The 17,024-nt window shown below is 39.1% G+C and overlaps 3 protein-coding genes across 3 annotated transcripts; 2 read left to right on the top strand and 1 right to left on the bottom strand.

The window, feature by feature from the left end:
* Window positions 1–423: 423 nt before the first annotated feature.
* Window positions 424–6,888, top strand: LOC109597913 (clathrin heavy chain). The gene is made up of 9 exons (XM_020013697.2): window positions 424–676; window positions 814–1,021; window positions 1,186–1,902; window positions 1,960–2,571; window positions 2,633–2,872; window positions 2,931–4,431; window positions 4,487–5,900; window positions 5,955–6,180; window positions 6,239–6,888. The coding sequence occupies exons 1-9, from the start codon at window positions 632–634 to the stop codon at window positions 6,328–6,330; spliced, it is 5,055 nt and encodes a 1,684-aa protein (XP_019869256.2). The 5' UTR covers window positions 424–631; the 3' UTR covers window positions 6,331–6,888.
* Window positions 6,889–9,198: 2,310 nt separating this feature from the next.
* Window positions 9,199–11,047, bottom strand: LOC109597902 (splicing factor ESS-2 homolog). The gene is made up of 6 exons (XM_020013687.2): window positions 10,875–11,047; window positions 10,667–10,820; window positions 10,107–10,615; window positions 9,863–10,050; window positions 9,642–9,779; window positions 9,199–9,581 (listed from the first exon to the last, which is right to left on the bottom strand). The coding sequence occupies exons 1-6, from the start codon at window positions 11,019–11,021 to the stop codon at window positions 9,302–9,304; spliced, it is 1,416 nt and encodes a 471-aa protein (XP_019869246.2). The 5' UTR covers window positions 11,022–11,047; the 3' UTR covers window positions 9,199–9,301.
* Window positions 11,048–11,833: 786 nt separating this feature from the next.
* On the top strand, window positions 11,834–13,734 carry LOC109597884 (lysine-specific demethylase 6B). Its single transcript, XM_049968536.1, has 3 exons — window positions 11,834–12,073; window positions 12,163–12,889; window positions 12,952–13,734. The coding sequence occupies exons 1-3, from the start codon at window positions 12,017–12,019 to the stop codon at window positions 13,263–13,265; spliced, it is 1,098 nt and encodes a 365-aa protein (XP_049824493.1). The 5' UTR covers window positions 11,834–12,016; the 3' UTR covers window positions 13,266–13,734.
* The last annotated feature ends 3,290 nt before the right edge of the window (window positions 13,735–17,024 follow it).

The following is a 17,024-nucleotide window of genomic DNA, read 5'->3' as shown; positions in this document are numbered from 1 at the left end:
TATTATTATTATTATATTTGGGAGAAGAAAACGTTTAATTTTACCGTTTGTATGTATAACACTGATAAGAAATATGATTGAAAATTGATTAAATTTGACAAATTGGTTGAGTAAAGTTGGACATGCAATAATGGCCTGATTATTTATCTCTTGGGGAGCATTATTACATAAAAACTAATTAACTGAATTTATTGACAAAAAATACAAAAATATTATATAAAAGTAAAATTCAAATATTAATCAAATAATAATTTATTTATAATACAATGTTAAATAAAATTTAACATTGTATTATAAATTGGAACAAACATTTTTCCAGGTAAACATTGTTATGTTACGCCACTGTCCGCTCAATAGCAGATACACCTGTCGTCATCCGCCGCATTTGACATATGGCTACGCGTACATATGACTGGGCAAACTTCCAACGTCTACAAAATTCAAAGAGAGACCCCAACACGGCGCCATATTGATTCGGGGTGTCAGTGATCTGTCAGTGTGTAACAAAAACCGACGCTATACAACTAAACAAACCCAGCTGGACACGTAAAACGCGAACACACCGTGCTGAACGGCCCGCCCCCCGGATAATCACCACTTGCGGTTTGTACGGCAACCAGCGGCCGCCGCCATGACGTCCCAATTGCTCCCGATTAAGTTTCAGGAACACCTACAGGTAAATAGTGATTCAATTAGCTTCCTTCCGGCCTTATCGTTCCTATAGGAACTAAATTCTGGTTGTTGTTTATGAACGGCCGCACTTTGTTTTACTTTGTTTGGGGGGCGTATTTACGATGACTCAAATCTTTTTAGTTAACGTCGGTGGGCATAAATGTGGCCAACATTTCGTTCGCCACCCTCACCATGGAGAGCGACAAGTTCATATGTGTGAGGGAAAAAGTGGGCGACACTTCGCAGGTGGTCATCATCGATATGGCAGACACTGCTAATCCCATCAAGAGACCGATCACTGCTGAGAGTGCTATTATGAACCCAGCATCCAAAGTAATTGCTTTGAAAGGTGAGTTTTCATTTAAAATTTGATGATTATTGATGTTTGGCTGGTTATGCTTAGTAAGCATTGTTAAATCAATAACAAAAGCTATAAAGGTCAAGACTGAAGTGCCCTAGCCTTAATAAAATAAAGAATTTAATTTGTTCTGAAATCATTCATATTTGAAATAGGTAAAGCAGGTGCTGAAGCACTGAAGACCCTTCAGATTTTCAACATCGAAATGAAGTCAAAAATGAAGGCTCACACCATGACCGACGACGTAATCTTCTGGAAGTGGATCAGCCCCAACACCTTGGCTTTAGTAACTGAAACTTCAGTTTTCCACTGGTCAATGGAGGGTGATTCCACCCCTGTAAAGATGTTCGACCGCCACTCCTCGTTGAATGGTTGCCAGATCATCAACTACCGCACAGATCCCAAGCAAAACTGGTTACTTTTGGTCGGAATAAGTGCCCAACAGTCCCGTGTTGTCGGTGCCATGCAACTGTACTCCGTAGAAAGGAAATGTTCCCAACCCATCGAAGGACACGCAGCCTCTTTCGCCACGTTTAAAATGGACGGCAATCCCGAGCCTTCCACCCTGTTTTGCTTCGCCGTACGCACCGTGCAGGGCGGCAAGCTGCACATTATCGAAGTTGGTCAAAGTCCCGCAGGCAATCAACCCTTCCCCAAGAAAACGGTGGACGTGTTCTTCCCCCCTGAGGCACAGAACGATTTTCCTGTCGCCATGCAAGTCTCCACCAAATACGACGTTATTTATCTGATCACCAAGTATGGCTACATCCACATGTACGACATAGAGAGTGCCACCTGCATTTACATGAACCGCATCTCTAGCGAGACAATCTTCGTCACCGCCCCCCACGAATCAACCGGAGGAATAATCGGTAAAAACTCATCAACTCAATTAATTTTAATTAGTTACTAATTGAATAACTTTTCAGGCGTTAACAGACGTGGACAGGTCCTGTCCGTGTCCGTGGACGAGGACAGCATAATCAGATACGTAAACACCGCCCTCCACAACCCCGATCTGGCCTTAAGAATCGCCACACGCCTCAACTTAGCGGGCGCCGAGGAACTGTTCGTCAGCAAGTTCCAACTCTTGTTCCAGAACGGACAGTACGCCGAGGCAGCCCGAGTGGCCGCAAACGCCCCCAAGGGAATACTGCGTACGCCCACCACCATCCAAATGTTCCAGAACGTGCCCACGCAGGCCGGCCAGAACAGTCCCCTTTTACAATACTTTGGCATACTCTTGGATCAAGGACAATTGAACCGGTATGAGTCGCTGGAGCTGTGCAAACCAGTACTGTTGCAGGGCAGGAAACAACTGCTGGAAAAGTGGCTCAAGGAGGAGAAGTTGGAGTGTAGCGAGGAGCTCGGAGATTTGGTTAAGCAGGCGGATCCCACTTTGGCACTAGCCGTTTACTTGAGAGCCAACGTACCCGCTAAGGTTATTCAGAGCTTTGCCGAGACAGGGCAGTTCCAGAAGATCGTATTGTATGCCAAGAAGGTGTCCTACACGCCCGACTACATTTTCCTCTTGAGACAAGGTAATAGCCTCAAAATACCAAACAATTCCATAATATTTAATGGATTTTTTTGTTTAAACAGTGATGAGGAGTAACCCAGATCAAGGCGCCACGTTCGCCGCCATGCTAGTGGCTGACGAAGAACCTTTGGCTGACATCAACCAAATTGTGGACATCTTCATGGAACAAAACATGGTACAACAATGCACCGCCTTCTTGCTGGACGCACTGAAGAACAACCGTCCCACCGAAGGTCATCTGCAGACCAGACTTTTAGAAATGAACTTGATGAGTGCCCCACAAGTCGCCGACGCAATTTTAGGTTGACCATTCCCTTAACCAACAATAAACAATGTATTGACTTATTATGTGTGTTTCAGGCAATAACATGTTTACCCACTACGACAGGGCGCACATTGCGCAGCTGTGCGAGAAGGCGGGACTGCTACAACGTGCCCTCGAACACTACACGGACTTGTACGACATTAAACGAGCGGTCGTGCATACCCACTTGCTGTCCGCCGATTGGCTGGTCAGCTTCTTCGGCACACTAAGTGTCGAGGACAGCTTGGAGTGTCTTAAAGCCATGCTAACGGCCAACATTCGCCAGAACTTGCAGATCTGCGTGCAAATTGCCACTAAATACCACGAACAATTAACAACTAAAGCCCTTATTGACTTGTTTGAAAGCCACAAGAGTTATGAAGGGTTGTTCTACTTCCTTGGCTCTATTGTTAACTTCTCTCAAGACCAGGAGGTCCACTTTAAATACATACAGGCGGCCTGCAAGACGGGACAGATTAAAGAGGTCGAACGCATTTGTAGGGAGTCCAATTGCTACAACCCGGAGCGCGTGAAGAACTTCCTCAAAGAGGCCAAACTAACTGATCAGCTGCCTTTGATCATCGTATGCGATCGCTTCGATTTCGTGCACGACCTGGTGCTCTATCTGTACAGGAACTCGCTGCAGAAGTACATCGAGATCTACGTGCAAAAGGTCAATCCGAGCCGTCTGCCCGTGGTCGTCGGCGGTCTTCTGGACGTGGACTGTAGTGAGGACATCATCAAGAACCTGATTCTGGTCGTGCGCGGCCAATTCTCCACCGACGAGCTAGTCGAGGAGGTCGAGAAGAGGAACAGATTGAAGTTGCTTCTGCCTTGGTTGGAGAGTCGCGTCCACGAAGGTTGTGTGGAACCGGCCACACACAACGCCCTGGCTAAGATCTACATCGACTCCAACAATAACGCCGAGCGTTTCCTTAAGGAGAATCAGTGGTACGACTCCCGGGTCGTCGGTAGGTACTGCGAGAAGCGTGATCCTCACCTGGCTTGTGTGGCGTATGAAAGAGGGCAATGCGATCGTGAGTTGATCGCCGTTTGTAACGAGAATTCCTTGTTCAAGTCGGAGGCTAGATATTTGGTACGTCGCCGTGAGCCCGAGTTGTGGGTGGAGGTGTTGCAGGAGAGCAACCCGTTCAGACGCCAGTTGATCGACCAGGTGGTCCAGACAGCATTGAGCGAAACTCAAGATCCCGAAGACATTTCTGTTACCGTTAAAGCCTTTATGACCGCCGACCTGCCCAATGAGCTAATCGAGTTATTAGAGAAGATCGTGCTGGATAATTCCGTCTTTTCGGACCATCGCAACTTGCAGAACCTGTTGATTCTGACGGCCATCAAAGCTGATGCCACCAGAGTTATGGATTACATCAACCGATTGGATAATTACGACGCCCCGGATATCGCCAATATTGCTATCAACAATCATTTGTACGAGGAGGCCTTTGCCATTTTCAAGAAGTTTGACGTTAACACTTCAGCCATCCAGGTGCTGATTGAACAAGTCAACAACTTGGATCGTGCCTACGAATTCGCTGAAAGGTAATAAATTTAATAAAAAAATAAATGATAATTGAATAAATTCAACTACTTCCAGATGCAATGAGCCCGCAGTTTGGTCCCAACTGGCCAAAGCTCAGTTAAACCAAGGCCTGGTAAAAGAAGCCATCGACTCCTACATAAAGGCGGACGATCCTTCTGCCTACATGTCAGTGGTGGAGACCGCGTCCAAGAACAACAGTTGGGAGGACCTGGTCCGCTATTTGCAAATGGCTCGCAAGAAGGCGAGAGAAAGCTACATCGAATCCGAATTGATCTACTCGTACGCGAAGACAGGACGTCTGGCCGACTTGGAAGAGTTCATTAGCGGCCCGAATCATGCGGACATCCAGAAGATTGGCGACAGGTGTTTCGAGGACAAGATGTATGATGCCGCCAAGTTGTTGTACAACAACGTCTCCAACTTCGCCAGGTTGGCCATCACTTTGGTCCACCTCAAGGAGTTCCAGGGTGCGGTTGATAGTGCAAGGAAAGCCAACAGCACAAGAACGTGGAAGGAGGTGTGCTTCGCCTGCGTGGACGCCGAAGAGTTTCGTCTGGCCCAAATGTGTGGCATGCATATTGTTGTGCACGCCGACGAGCTTCAGGACCTCATCAACTACTACCAAGACAGAGGTTACTTCGAAGAGCTAATCGGGCTCTTGGAGGCTGCCCTAGGTTTGGAACGTGCCCACATGGGTATGTTCACAGAACTGGCCATCTTGTATTCGAAATACAAGCCAGCCAAAATGCGTGAGCACCTGGAATTGTTCTGGAGTCGAGTCAACATCCCGAAAGTGTTGCGTGCTGCTGAACAGGCACATCTGTGGGCCGAGTTGGTGTTCCTGTACGACAAGTACGAGGAGTATGACAACGCGGTGCTGAGCATGATGGCCCATCCCACAGAGGCGTGGCGTGAGGGACATTTTAAGGATATAATCACCAAGGTGGCGAACATTGAGCTCTACTACAAGGCCATTCAGTTCTATCTCGACTACAAACCTTTGCTTTTGAACGATCTGCTTTTAGTTCTCGCCCCCAGAATGGACCACACCAGAGCCGTCAGCTTCTTCACCAAAACCGGCCACCTGCAACTGGTTAAATCATACCTTAGATCAGTACAAAACTTGAATAACAAGGCCATAAATGAAGCTCTTAATTCGCTTTTGATTGAAGAGGAAGACTTCCAGGGTCTCCGCACTTCTATTGACGCCTTCGACAACTTCGACAACATTGGTCTGGCACAGCGTTTGGAGAAGCACGAGTTGACAGAGTTCAGACGCATCGCCGCTTATTTATACAAGGGCAACAACCGTTGGAAACAATCAGTCGAATTGTGCAAAAAGGACAGATTATTCAGGGACGCGATGGAGTACGCGTCGGAGTCCAGGAGTCAAGAGTTAGCCGAGGAGTTGCTGGCTTGGTTCTTGGAACGCAAGGCCTACGATTGTTTCTCAGCCTGTTTATACCAGGTAATAAAAAAAAATATTCTCTGTTATTAAACTAAATTGTTTTCTTTGTTTTAGTGTTATGATTTGCTGAGGCCCGACGTGATCCTGGAGCTGTCTTGGCGCCACAACATAACAGACTTCGCGATGCCCTATTTCATTCAAGTGACCAGGGAGCTGACGCAGAAGGTGGAGAAGCTGGAGCTGTCTGATGCGCAAAGACAGAGTGAAGCAGCCGAAGAAACCAACAAACCGATGATGATCCCCGAGCCCCAGTTGATGCTGACAGCTGGTCCAGGCATGGGTTAGTTTTTTGAATGCATTTATTGTTTTTTTAGTGTGATTGTGTTGTTTTGTTGCAGGCATTCCTCCACAACAGTACGTTCAACCGCAGGGTTACGCCCAACCCGGTTACGCACCCCAGATGCCCTACCAAGGCTACCCGGGGATGTAATAATGCACCGTTTTTAAGAAAAAATCCTAGTTGCGTTCATTTTTAGCCGATTTGCATATAGTTAAACGAACGTTTTTTAGCCAGAATTCAAGGACGAACAAACAGGTCGAAATACCAACACCGTTCAGATATATAAGGAAATCAATATTTCGGATTATTTTGTATAATAATTTTTATTAAGCGTAGTATTTTCTGTTTTTTAAGGCCGCGGCAGTGCGGGTACAATATTAACTGATTGTACTGTACATATACACGTGGACATTGTATTTGTTGTAAGCAAAAAACATTAATTAAAATATGTTCTATGTTATTTGTACTGTAATATAACTTGGAAGTTGCACTACATCGCCAAAGATTGTCCGTTCACACACAGATTTTACATATTAAGTGTACTCTTTTGGTATGGCAATTTTACAAGTTATGTAATTGTGTATGTTCTTTCATGCAAGCATCATTCCTTTATTCTCCCTTTATTATTAATATTATATTATTTAATTAATTATTAATTATAAAATAATATGTATATGCTGAATATATAATAAAATTATCAATGTTTAACTATGTTCTTTATTCATATTAACCATTCCCTAACAAAAGTTTCCACTAAAAGTTATGATTCTAATTAAAAAATTTAAATACATAAAGTCAATTGGCATTATTACATAGATAGCGGCACCATCTCGCTTCATCTTTATTATTAAATGTACACTAGGGCCATCTAGGCTATCAATGCTAAACTGCGATAATAAAAATTACAGTTTCCTTTTCATAAAAACAATAATACATGATGATTAAGCTTTCATAATATAGATGGCGAAACAATGTCAAAAGCCTCGCGCCCTTTAGAAGAAACTTGCTGAACTATGAATATACTATTTAAAGTTTGCTTTTCACAATACGCATAATAGTATTAGTTGCGCTAAAATTCTGTAGATGGCGAAACGCATCAAATTATCCCAAATGATGTTTCCAGCAATACATTTTCTGGTAAAGTTGCAGAATCGGTCACTCTAAGGAACATTATCTAGCGCATGCGTCGTGAGGCGCTGATTTCGCGCTTCTTGAACATTTTGAAGTGCAGTGTTGTCGGTTTGCAACGGTCAAAATATTCGAATCATTTTTTATGGTTGAATTATTGTTGTGTTGTTGTGTATGTATTATACTTTTTATTTTTTTGGTAAGTATAGTATTTCTTCTAATTTGATGATTATTGTTCGTTATTAAAATATTATACTTTACAGATTATATTCTCATGGCGTTTTTAAAAACAATATATTATTCCTATTCTTCTGCTAATTACTTTCTTAATTTATTTGTATGCTCATTTAATATATTTTACTTTATAGATCTTTCTCATTTTTAAAATATTTTACTTTTATTCCTTTAGTAAGATTATTTTTAATTTGTTAGCAGTCATATTTTAAGTTATCTTACTTTATAGATTATTTGTGTGCTGCATTTATTATTTTTTTTGTACAATCTTAATATAGGACCATGACTGTTCCTCGGAAGATCTGTTTCCATCGTACCTTCACGAATTCATATGGAGAAATAAATTTAAAAATCATAATATGTTTATGAGCATTTTAAATTGTATCAGGAAGCAATATCCAGTGGAATAGATTTTTTTGTTTTAATTGATTTTGTTTTTTATTATAAAATACATAAATATATCTTTTTTGTTAATTTTATATTAATGTTGTAAATTTACCTAATTATTTAATAAAGAACTTTTAATTAGATAGTTAAACTATCAAAGAAATATAGAGTAAATAAAAAATGAATATACTAATTATAAAGTGATTTGCCGAATTTTATCTCTTTTCGAATTCAACCACATAAATAATATAAGTCATACATGAAAAACATAATAAATTACATATATATTTTTCTAAAAATCATTTCTCTACATATTTCGTTAAAAATGAAATCTGGCAACTATGCTGTCTAAAATCTCCGAAACAGACGATTTCAAATCCAGTTGACGCATGCGCTACAAATATTCCTTAGAGTGACCGATTCTGCAACTTTACCCATTTTCTAAATTGGCGGCATCTAAATCAGAACAAGGAGTCATGGATATACTAATTAAAATGTTCCTTTCAGAAGTGTCGCCATCTATACAATGAAGTCCCAACTTTAATTCACGTACTCAAGGTTCACTGTGTCTGTTCTAGATGGCGCTACCACTGGTTTGAATATTTTTCAAATTGCATGAATATAGGTGAGGTATAATTAGTGCGTTAAAAGTTTAATTAATAGGGACTATTCTTTTTGAGAAAAGGAACCTTTGTTTCGAATGCTCACAGTTCAGCATGTTTAATCTAGATGGTGCCAATGTTCTGTTTTTTTTTTTTTTTTTTTTTTTTTTTTTTTTTTTTCTGGGGACAGAGAGGGGAAAGTGTAAACCCCCCTCCGGGCACCGATCCGGAGATCATAACCTATTGGAAACCATATGTGCAAGCACATATGGGGGAAAGGGCGTGTATATACATACACGGGTGAAGTTGAACCAGAAGACGGGACTGACAAAGATGCCAGCCCCCTGTCAACTGGTTCCCGGAAGAACAAGCCCAATCTGAGGAAGGTCCTAGAACCTCCCTGGGTGAGGATTGGGCTTGCAGTTGATCCGTCGGCCTCCCGCCACCACTGGCTTGTGGAGCGGGACTGCCCGAGAGATGATGACCAATGTTCTGAAATTAATTTAGATATTTTTACTTAAAATAACAAATGAATATAGGTGAGCTTTAATTGTTGGTGGCACATATATATAATAAACCAATTAATTCTGCACAATTAAAACAATTATTAAAAATGTTGTTGTAATATTTCAACTAAATCAAAATGTTAAAAAATACTAGAGGCTAATAACTATAATTATTTAATATTTACACAAATAATGTTCGACTTATAAAATATAAGACCATATTAAATAACATAAATTATATATAATATAAATAATTTATACATGTTAAAAAAAGTCGGAAGCCTTCGCTCTTTTGGGCAAACTAATTTTCAACAAATCATCAGTAGATACTTCGGTGGTGGTCTTTTTAACCCCCAGGTTAGGTTTGGGCGTCGTCGTCCTTCTGGGAGTTGGGGTACGGGGTGTTTTCATTGAGGGACTAGGCGAATAACTAGATAACAAATCCGAATTAACACCCAGCTTAAGTTTTGCAGTCGCCAGTTTTCTAGCTGCGGGCGACAACGTCGAAAGACGGTCGATTGTTCCCGGTCTCCGAGGAGAAGGCCTAAGATATTAAATTATTAATAATATAATAACAACTCAAATAATAATAATAAGTACGTACGTCGTGAACTGTCGTCGTGCAGCTTCAATGGCCCGTTTCTTCTGGTCACGATTTTTCTCCCCAACTTTCTCGGCCAAGGCGAAGAGTAATTGTTCCCGTCTCGGAGGCTCTGCCATTTTAAAACTAGGACCCTGTGATCTGCATATTTACACAACAATTATATTATTTACACAACAATCAAAGCAATAAACAACAATTAACATAATTAATAGTAAACAAACCTGGGTAAAGGTGTGTCGCCGCCATCTAATCGGAATGGAGTGCCTTCGATCTCTCCCCATGTCATAAGTGGGCTGTCCATCACACCAGGGCAAGGAGACGGACTGCGGATGAAGTTATATCCTTGAACTTTCGGCGTGTCTGGTTTTAGGATTTCTTTGCCATCAACGCCAATTTTACCGTCCAAAACCTGCAAAACAAAACAATTATTATAATTATCCAAACAGAATGTTTGTGAATCAATACTTTCGCCTGAGTCCTCGCCAGTTCATTGATGGTTTCTTTGCTCTGTACCTCATTAAATGGATTATTAACCAGTCTGGTGTTAGTGTGGTTGATTTGTTGCCTTTTATTATTAATTTCCTTTACTTGCTCCTCTGATAATTCGACCCCATCAGGCACATACATTATATAATTTTTATTTTTGTATGTCCATGTGTCAACATCCAGTTTCTTCTCAGGCAAAGCACATTGTTGTTCAATTGAGGGCAACGCCAGCAACTTCTTGTTTTCCTCCACACTTTTCTCCTCTTCATTGTACAAATATGAGTATTTCTGTCTGTGTTTCTTGGCCGACTCAGTGAGTATTTCCTCAAAACTCTCATTGTCTTGTGACGTATGACTGTTCAAATACTGATCCAGACTCAGCTTCTTCTCGCTTTTCTCGTTGTTATCACAGTTAATCACGCTCTCACCATCATTATCAGACTGGTTGTGCAGGTGTGCTGGTGTCTCAAAAGTGGCCGGTGAAGGCACTAAAACAAAAAATTTTAATACAAGCTCACTGACTGGATGTATAACAGTACTTCTTTGACTGGGCGGCTTTTTCCCACTGTATTTCATGTGTAGCTGCCTCAGTTTGATCGTGTCATTCTTTTCCATGGCTTCCAGATAATCGTTTTGCGCCTTAAGTTTCTCCAAGTCAGGAAAGAAGTCTCTTTGTATTATTTTGCCCATTTCCTACAACAAATTAGTTAATAAATCTATTAACCAGAGTGTCTAATTCAAACGTACATCTACATAGGTATCGTCGTCCAAAACCTTCTGTTTTTTCTTTTTACGAACTGTGCCAATGGGTTTTTTAAACACTAGGTCTTTGTGGACGGTTTTCATCACTTCGATCGCCCGTCTTCCTGGCGTTTCTTCTCCAGTTTCGCTCATTTTAAAACGTAAATTGTTTTGTTGACAATCCACTTGACAACTGATTACTTATAGGTTAGTTAAGTGTGACAACTTTTTAAATTTTGGTGCTTATTGTCGTAGAAGCACATAAACAGAAAATAAATGTTCCGTCTGATAGCATCTGAATAAAATTATAATATTTAAAATTTAATTTTATACATTAAGGACTCCTCAACTTTAATTAAGCTTCAATTTCTGTGTAGTGTGGGTTGCCTACAAAAATAGAACTTTAAAATTTCATTACTTATTTTACTTACTTAATAGTACTCAATATTTACTTTAAATAGTTATTGTATACTTTTTAAATTCAAATTAGAAGATGTATATATTAAAATATTATTGATAAACATGTGTTTAACTATGTATAATTACAATTAATTATTGTTATTATTAAATATGTTAAAAAATTTCAATATATTACTTATATTTGAAAATATTTATATATATTTTCTTTAATTAAATATTGTTATGTCTATATAAATTATTTTTGAGTAAATCTTATGATATTTATGTAAACATCAAAGATTAAATATTTAATTTTTCCCAATCATTATTATTTATTTTAAAATAATATATATATTTAAACTTATTTTTAAGTATCTAAATTAATTTTTTCATGATTATATGTATATAAATTAATCTAAAAATTCATGTTCATACTTAAAAATGTAATAAAAAAATACTGAAAACTTTGGTAATGTTTAATTAAACTTTTTTATAAGTGAGATTATCGAATCTCTAAGAAATAATGTTATAATCAATGCAGAAATGCAAAATACGAATTGATGTAGGTGAACGACTGCCGAACCATGTTTAATACGTCAACAATACATTACACCGAACAATTGATATTATAACAATCTAATCAACTAAAAACAATTTGTTAAACAATCGTTTGGTATAAAATGCGACCGCAACCGATCATTATCATCCTTCCACTTTTGTCTATATCAAAATATAGATCTTAAGTGAAAATGGCAAGCAAAAACCTGATCGTCCTTCTATTCGGCGTCGCCTGCGTATTCCAAGCCGTAAGTCAATGATATTTCAGTGTTTTACATAAATTATTTGCCCGTTTAAATTTGGAACAATCGGCTTATGATCAATATTGATTTTCTAGGCAAACGCAGCATGTTGTTTAGGAGGCTGCAACCCATGCAGACAGACAGGTTTCGCCTTCGGACCTGGAGAGGACCCGTGCAGCGCACCACCAGCCCAAGGTGCCATGGTAGTCCGTCCTCAAGTCCTTCCCAAACCCCCAGCCTTGCCCACAATCCCATTGCCAGGACCATGCGCTTGCACCAAAGCCATCGTTAAGCCAGCCTTCGTCCCACCACCACCACCACCAACTTGCACTTGCCAAAACACTTGCGGATGCGGAGCCGCCGCTCCCGCCCCAGTTGCCGGCTGCGGATGCGGTGCCGCCGTCTTGAACGGAGTCCCAGTTCCAGTTGGAGACATCCCCGAAGACTGCGTACCAATCCAATATCCAACCAAGAGGTACGGAACCCCATCCCAGCTCGCACCCGCCGATCCCGTCTCCTTGAGCATCGCCTACAAACTGGCCCAACAAAACTGCATCAGAGGTGAAGACAAATTGTCCTTCGGTTTCACCAAGTTGCCAAAGGAAGTACCAAAGGTAGTCAAGGAGAAGAACAACGTGCCAGAAGAGAACTTGTACAAACTCAACGGACAAATCGTCGAACTGAAGAAGATCCCATGCGGTAACAAGAAGAGTTTAGAGGAGGAAGCCGCCGAGGAATTGTTGGCTCTGTCCGACGAACTGGTCGAACCATCCGAAATCAGAAAAGTCAGCTTGGGAGAAATCGGATACGCACCAGCTCAAGGTAACAGACCGTTTAACCTCTTTGATGTACAAAGTTGCTAATGTTCCCGTTAATTATTCCAGTTGCCGCCGTACCATTCGTCAACGTAGCCGTCGGCAACCCATCCGAAGTAGCCGCCGAGGCCGCCCTCGCCGCCAAGCCCTGCAACGACGGATTCGTGCCCGGAAACGTCAGCTTCAAAACCATGAAGAAACCCCAACCACTCATCGTCCCCGCTCCAGAACTCTGCGACTCATCTGAAGAGTACGAAGTGCCATCAGCCCCAGCACCAGCCCCACCACCACCACCACCGGCATTCTCCTTCTGCCAGTCCACCAACAAAGCCGCCTCCGGCAAGAACATCATCTTCCAACAGTTGGGCTCCTCCTGCTTGTAAATCGTGACCGCCGCAACTTCCAGTCCATAGTCTTCTTCAAAATTCTCCTCCGTTGATGCCACAAGGCTTCCAAATTTACATACATCACATCAATCTAAATTTGGAGGCGTTCCGCTTCAAGGGCTTCAAGACTGAGATCCCAAGCAATCATACCCCGTCTTTGTTTTTTTTATTTTTTCTAATTTTTGAATCTCATCTGTGATATTAGCTGTAGTAGTTCATTCTTCTCATCCTTGACTGTTTTGTTTTTGTTTTTGTAGTGTTTTATTTTTTGTTTGCATATTTTGTTTGATTGTTCCTTTCAATTTGTTTATAAACATTTCATTCAGTTGTATGGTTGCCTGAGATACTTTGATTAAATATATATTTTTTTGGCTTTTTCACCACATTTTAGTGTTTTATTGCATTGAATACGATTCATCAACGTTTATTTATAACAGTAAACAAAATACATTGTGCAGAAATTACATTTCTACACTGTGAAAAGTAAATTCAGCAAATTTCATTATTAATTAATGAAAGTTGCTTACATTTAATCAAATCTGTGAATTGGGAAAACAATAAAACATAACATATTTTATAAAATTATAAAAATAAGAATAAAATTTATTAATTATCATAGTTAATTGCTTAAAATATAATATGTTGTTAAATTCATTTTTAATTTTAATAAAACAATACATTTTTTAATTAAATATAAATTATAAATATTGTTTACATTCAAAATGAGATAATTGTTTTAATTATTTTCAAAAAACAATTGATAAAAGTATCTACAGTAATATAAAATAGCTGATATAATTTATTTTTGTTGTTAAAATTAAAACATTTATATAATATTAATACCTTATTAAAATTATCAATTCTTTTTATTTTTTTGAACGATAATAACAAACAAAATTTCATTACAAGTTTAGACAGTTTTATAAAAATGTTGAATATAAATTAAAAGTTTATTAAAATTATCACTTATTTCTATATTCATATATAATTATTAATCAGTTTAACACATTTGTCAAAAAATTTGTTGATAAAATAAGATTAAATTAATTTAAAAGATAAAATTGTTTAAAAAATGTAAAAATTTAACATTTTTAATTACTTAACTGTGTAAATATTGCCTAACCACTTATCATATTATATACATACAAAGTTTATTAAAATTATCGATTATTTCTACATTCATTTATAATTATTAATCAGTTTAATACATTTGTCAAAGAATTTGTTAATAAAATAAGATTAAATTAATTTAAATTATAAGAATGAATAAAAAAATGTAAAAATTCAACATTTCTAACTACTTAAGTGTGTAAATATTGCCTAACCATTTATCATATTATATTTTTATGTTTATAAACACATCAATTTCATACATTCATTTTAAAACTGGAGTAGAATTTAATCTATTTTTATTTTAGTTAAATTATAAAAACTTCTGTTATTGTAATAAAGCTAATTGCTGTATGTTATTAACTTTCATAAGTTAATTAAAATCATTAATAAATAACATGTAGAAATAATGTAATTATTGTAACTATTATATTATTAATCACAATTAAATTATTAATTTAATTTTATATTTACTTATATTATTTAAACAAAAATCCATAAATAACAACAATTTCAACTTGTGGGTTCAAAGTGAGAAGTTTAATAGTAGTAATTACTATTAAAAACATAAATCTTACATAACTATAAGAATATAAACACTTAAATAACAATGAACATAACGAATGTAATTATAAAGTAAAAGTTTAACGAACCATTATCACTTATTTTATATAAATTTTATTTGTTTTTTATTATTGCCTTTAAAACTTGTTAAAATTGCCAATAATTATGGTTTTCCTGAACATTTTCCCTTCCTTTTCAGCCAAATTGTTTAAGGGGTCACAACGTTTAACCCCATAAAATATTTTCAAACCTGTAAATTTGTTTTCGGTATAGATCACGAGCTAGTTTACAAACACCATAACCGTCCAGATCAATAGACGCCGATCACCTTGTCAATGCACCTCGCGATATATAAATATGACGTGTTCCCCAATCAGGTTTACATTTCCCGAAATTCCTCCTCGAAATGAAAACCATCGTCGTATTGTTCGCCGTCATCGTGGCCGTCTCCGCAAACTGCGGCTGCCTCAAAGTAAGTCAATTGATTGCCTATTAATTGACCTCCCTCTTAACTGTGTTACTGTTTTAGTGCTCCCCCAATTTGAGGGTGGTGTCACCTCCATCTTGCCCAGTGACGGTGATCTACAAGGACGAAGCACCCAATCACTGCCCGTTGCCTCTTCCTTATCATGTTGAGGCCCCAGTGATCCCTCCAGTAGTTTGCCCACCAGCTGGAAAGACCTACAACTACCAGGTAACACTCAAAACTTTCTCTTTGTCTCCGTAATTCATCTTTTAGATCCCAAACACGTTGTTGAAGAAGGTACAAGTCAAATTATTAATGAATAATGTATTTGGTTACAGGTCCAAGTACCAGAAATCCCAGAATGCGTTGAGGAAATCTGCGGAGAACATGAATACGTCGTCCAAGCTCCAGTCGCACCACCACCATGCTCCTTCACACCATTGAACCTTAAATACTGCACCGACAGAGTCGTCCTGCCAGCACCAAAGAGACGTAAGCTAGTTTATAAAATTTCTTTTTTATTTAACTAATTTGCTTCTTTTTAGTGTGCCCCACCGCCCCAGTTTCTGAGCCAGGCCGTTACGTCTACGTGCCAGGCAAGAGCTGTCAAGTGCCAGCATCCAAAGTCGACATCTTACCACCAGCCCCAGCTCCAGCGTGCTCTTGCAGGTACAATAACAAAGTTAATTCCAGATCTAAAAGGGACATACCCATATTGCAACACGGGGTCAATTTCATGGTCGGCCTTCTGCCACCCTTCATCAAGTTTCCCATACAGCAAACCGTCAATTTGATGAAATATAAACAAAATCAACTGAAGACACAGAAGAAGGTTAATAATATCAAGAAAAACATTGCTAGGCAGAACAATAACATACAAAAATCCCTGTTGAATCCTAAGGAGAGTCTTCTGGACACTTTGTTGAAGCCCACCAAGATCGTTAAAGACTCGGAGCTTAACAAAGAGTCGTACGACTTCATGAAGACCTTGACAAAGGAAGAGAACAATAAGCAAAGGTTGTTGCAGCCTTTCCTTCCTGAAACAAGCTCTAAATTACCGATGACCCACAGAGAGAAACAAGTGCTTTTAGAAAAACTGAAAAAACTGAACACAGACAAAAGAAGAAGCAAAAGATCCATAATCATAGGAAGTGACGAGCTTAGCATGCCGTTCTTCGAAGTCAAAGACGACGATTTTGAAGAACAAGACTCGGCTGAGTATGAAGGCGAAGATTACTCGTCTGGTGAGTCAGAAGAAAACATGCTGACCATTCCTAAATACTATCAAAAAAAGTTGGAGCTTAAAGAACGTCTTGCCAACAAAAAGGACGACATAGAGAACGAAATTTTGGCCAAACACCCACTGTTGTACTTGATCAAGGCACCGGTCACTCTTATGAAACAGTTCCACGAGATCCACGAAACAATGAATCCGATGCTGAAGCAAGGAGCCGAGTTCATAGGCAGCTCCAAGCAGTACTTCAAGGATTTTCACAAAAACTTCCACAAGGGCATGTTGAACCTGGCCAGTAACGTCATTGGTGATTTCGACCACGTAGGTCCGAAACCTAACTTATTTAACGGAATACTAGCGCCAGCTAGAAGGTTCAGAAGGA

Source organism: Aethina tumida, chromosome 6, assembly GCF_024364675.1.
Source record: "Aethina tumida isolate Nest 87 chromosome 6, icAetTumi1.1, whole genome shotgun sequence".
In the NCBI taxonomy this organism is placed as follows: domain Eukaryota; kingdom Metazoa; phylum Arthropoda; class Insecta; order Coleoptera; family Nitidulidae; genus Aethina; species Aethina tumida.
Note: the sequence above shows the minus strand (reverse complement) of the source record. Positions and strands in the feature narration are given on the sequence as shown.

What these genes read in the sequence shown, in the direction of transcription:
- LOC109597913 (XM_020013697.2), top strand. Translation starts at nt 632, where the DNA reads ATGACGTCCCAATTGCTCCCGATTAAGTTTCAGGAACACCTACAG. An exon ending in AGTTTCAGGAACACCTACAG is followed by an intron (nt 677 to 813) that starts GTAAATAGTGAT and finishes AAATCTTTTTAG; the next exon opens with TTAACGTCGGTGGGCATAAA. An exon ending in GACAGCTGGTCCAGGCATGG is followed by an intron (nt 6,181 to 6,238) that starts GTTAGTTTTTTG and finishes GTTTTGTTGCAG; the next exon opens with GCATTCCTCCACAACAGTAC.
- LOC109597902 (XM_020013687.2), bottom strand. Translation starts at nt 11,021, where the DNA reads ATGAGCGAAACTGGAGAAGAAACGCCAGGAAGACGGGCGATCGAAGTG. An exon ending in TGGCGAGGACTCAGGCGAAA is followed by an intron (nt 10,051 to 10,106) that starts GTATTGATTCAC and finishes TTTGTTTTGCAG; the next exon opens with GTTTTGGACGGTAAAATTGG. An exon ending in GCACGACGACAGTTCACGAC is followed by an intron (nt 9,582 to 9,641) that starts GTACGTACTTAT and finishes TTAATATCTTAG; the next exon opens with GCCTTCTCCTCGGAGACCGG.
- LOC109597884 (XM_049968536.1), top strand. Translation starts at nt 12,017, where the DNA reads ATGGCAAGCAAAAACCTGATCGTCCTTCTATTCGGCGTCGCCTGCGTA. An exon ending in TCGCCTGCGTATTCCAAGCC is followed by an intron (nt 12,074 to 12,162) that starts GTAAGTCAATGA and finishes TTGATTTTCTAG; the next exon opens with GCAAACGCAGCATGTTGTTT. An exon ending in CGGATACGCACCAGCTCAAG is followed by an intron (nt 12,890 to 12,951) that starts GTAACAGACCGT and finishes TAATTATTCCAG; the next exon opens with TTGCCGCCGTACCATTCGTC.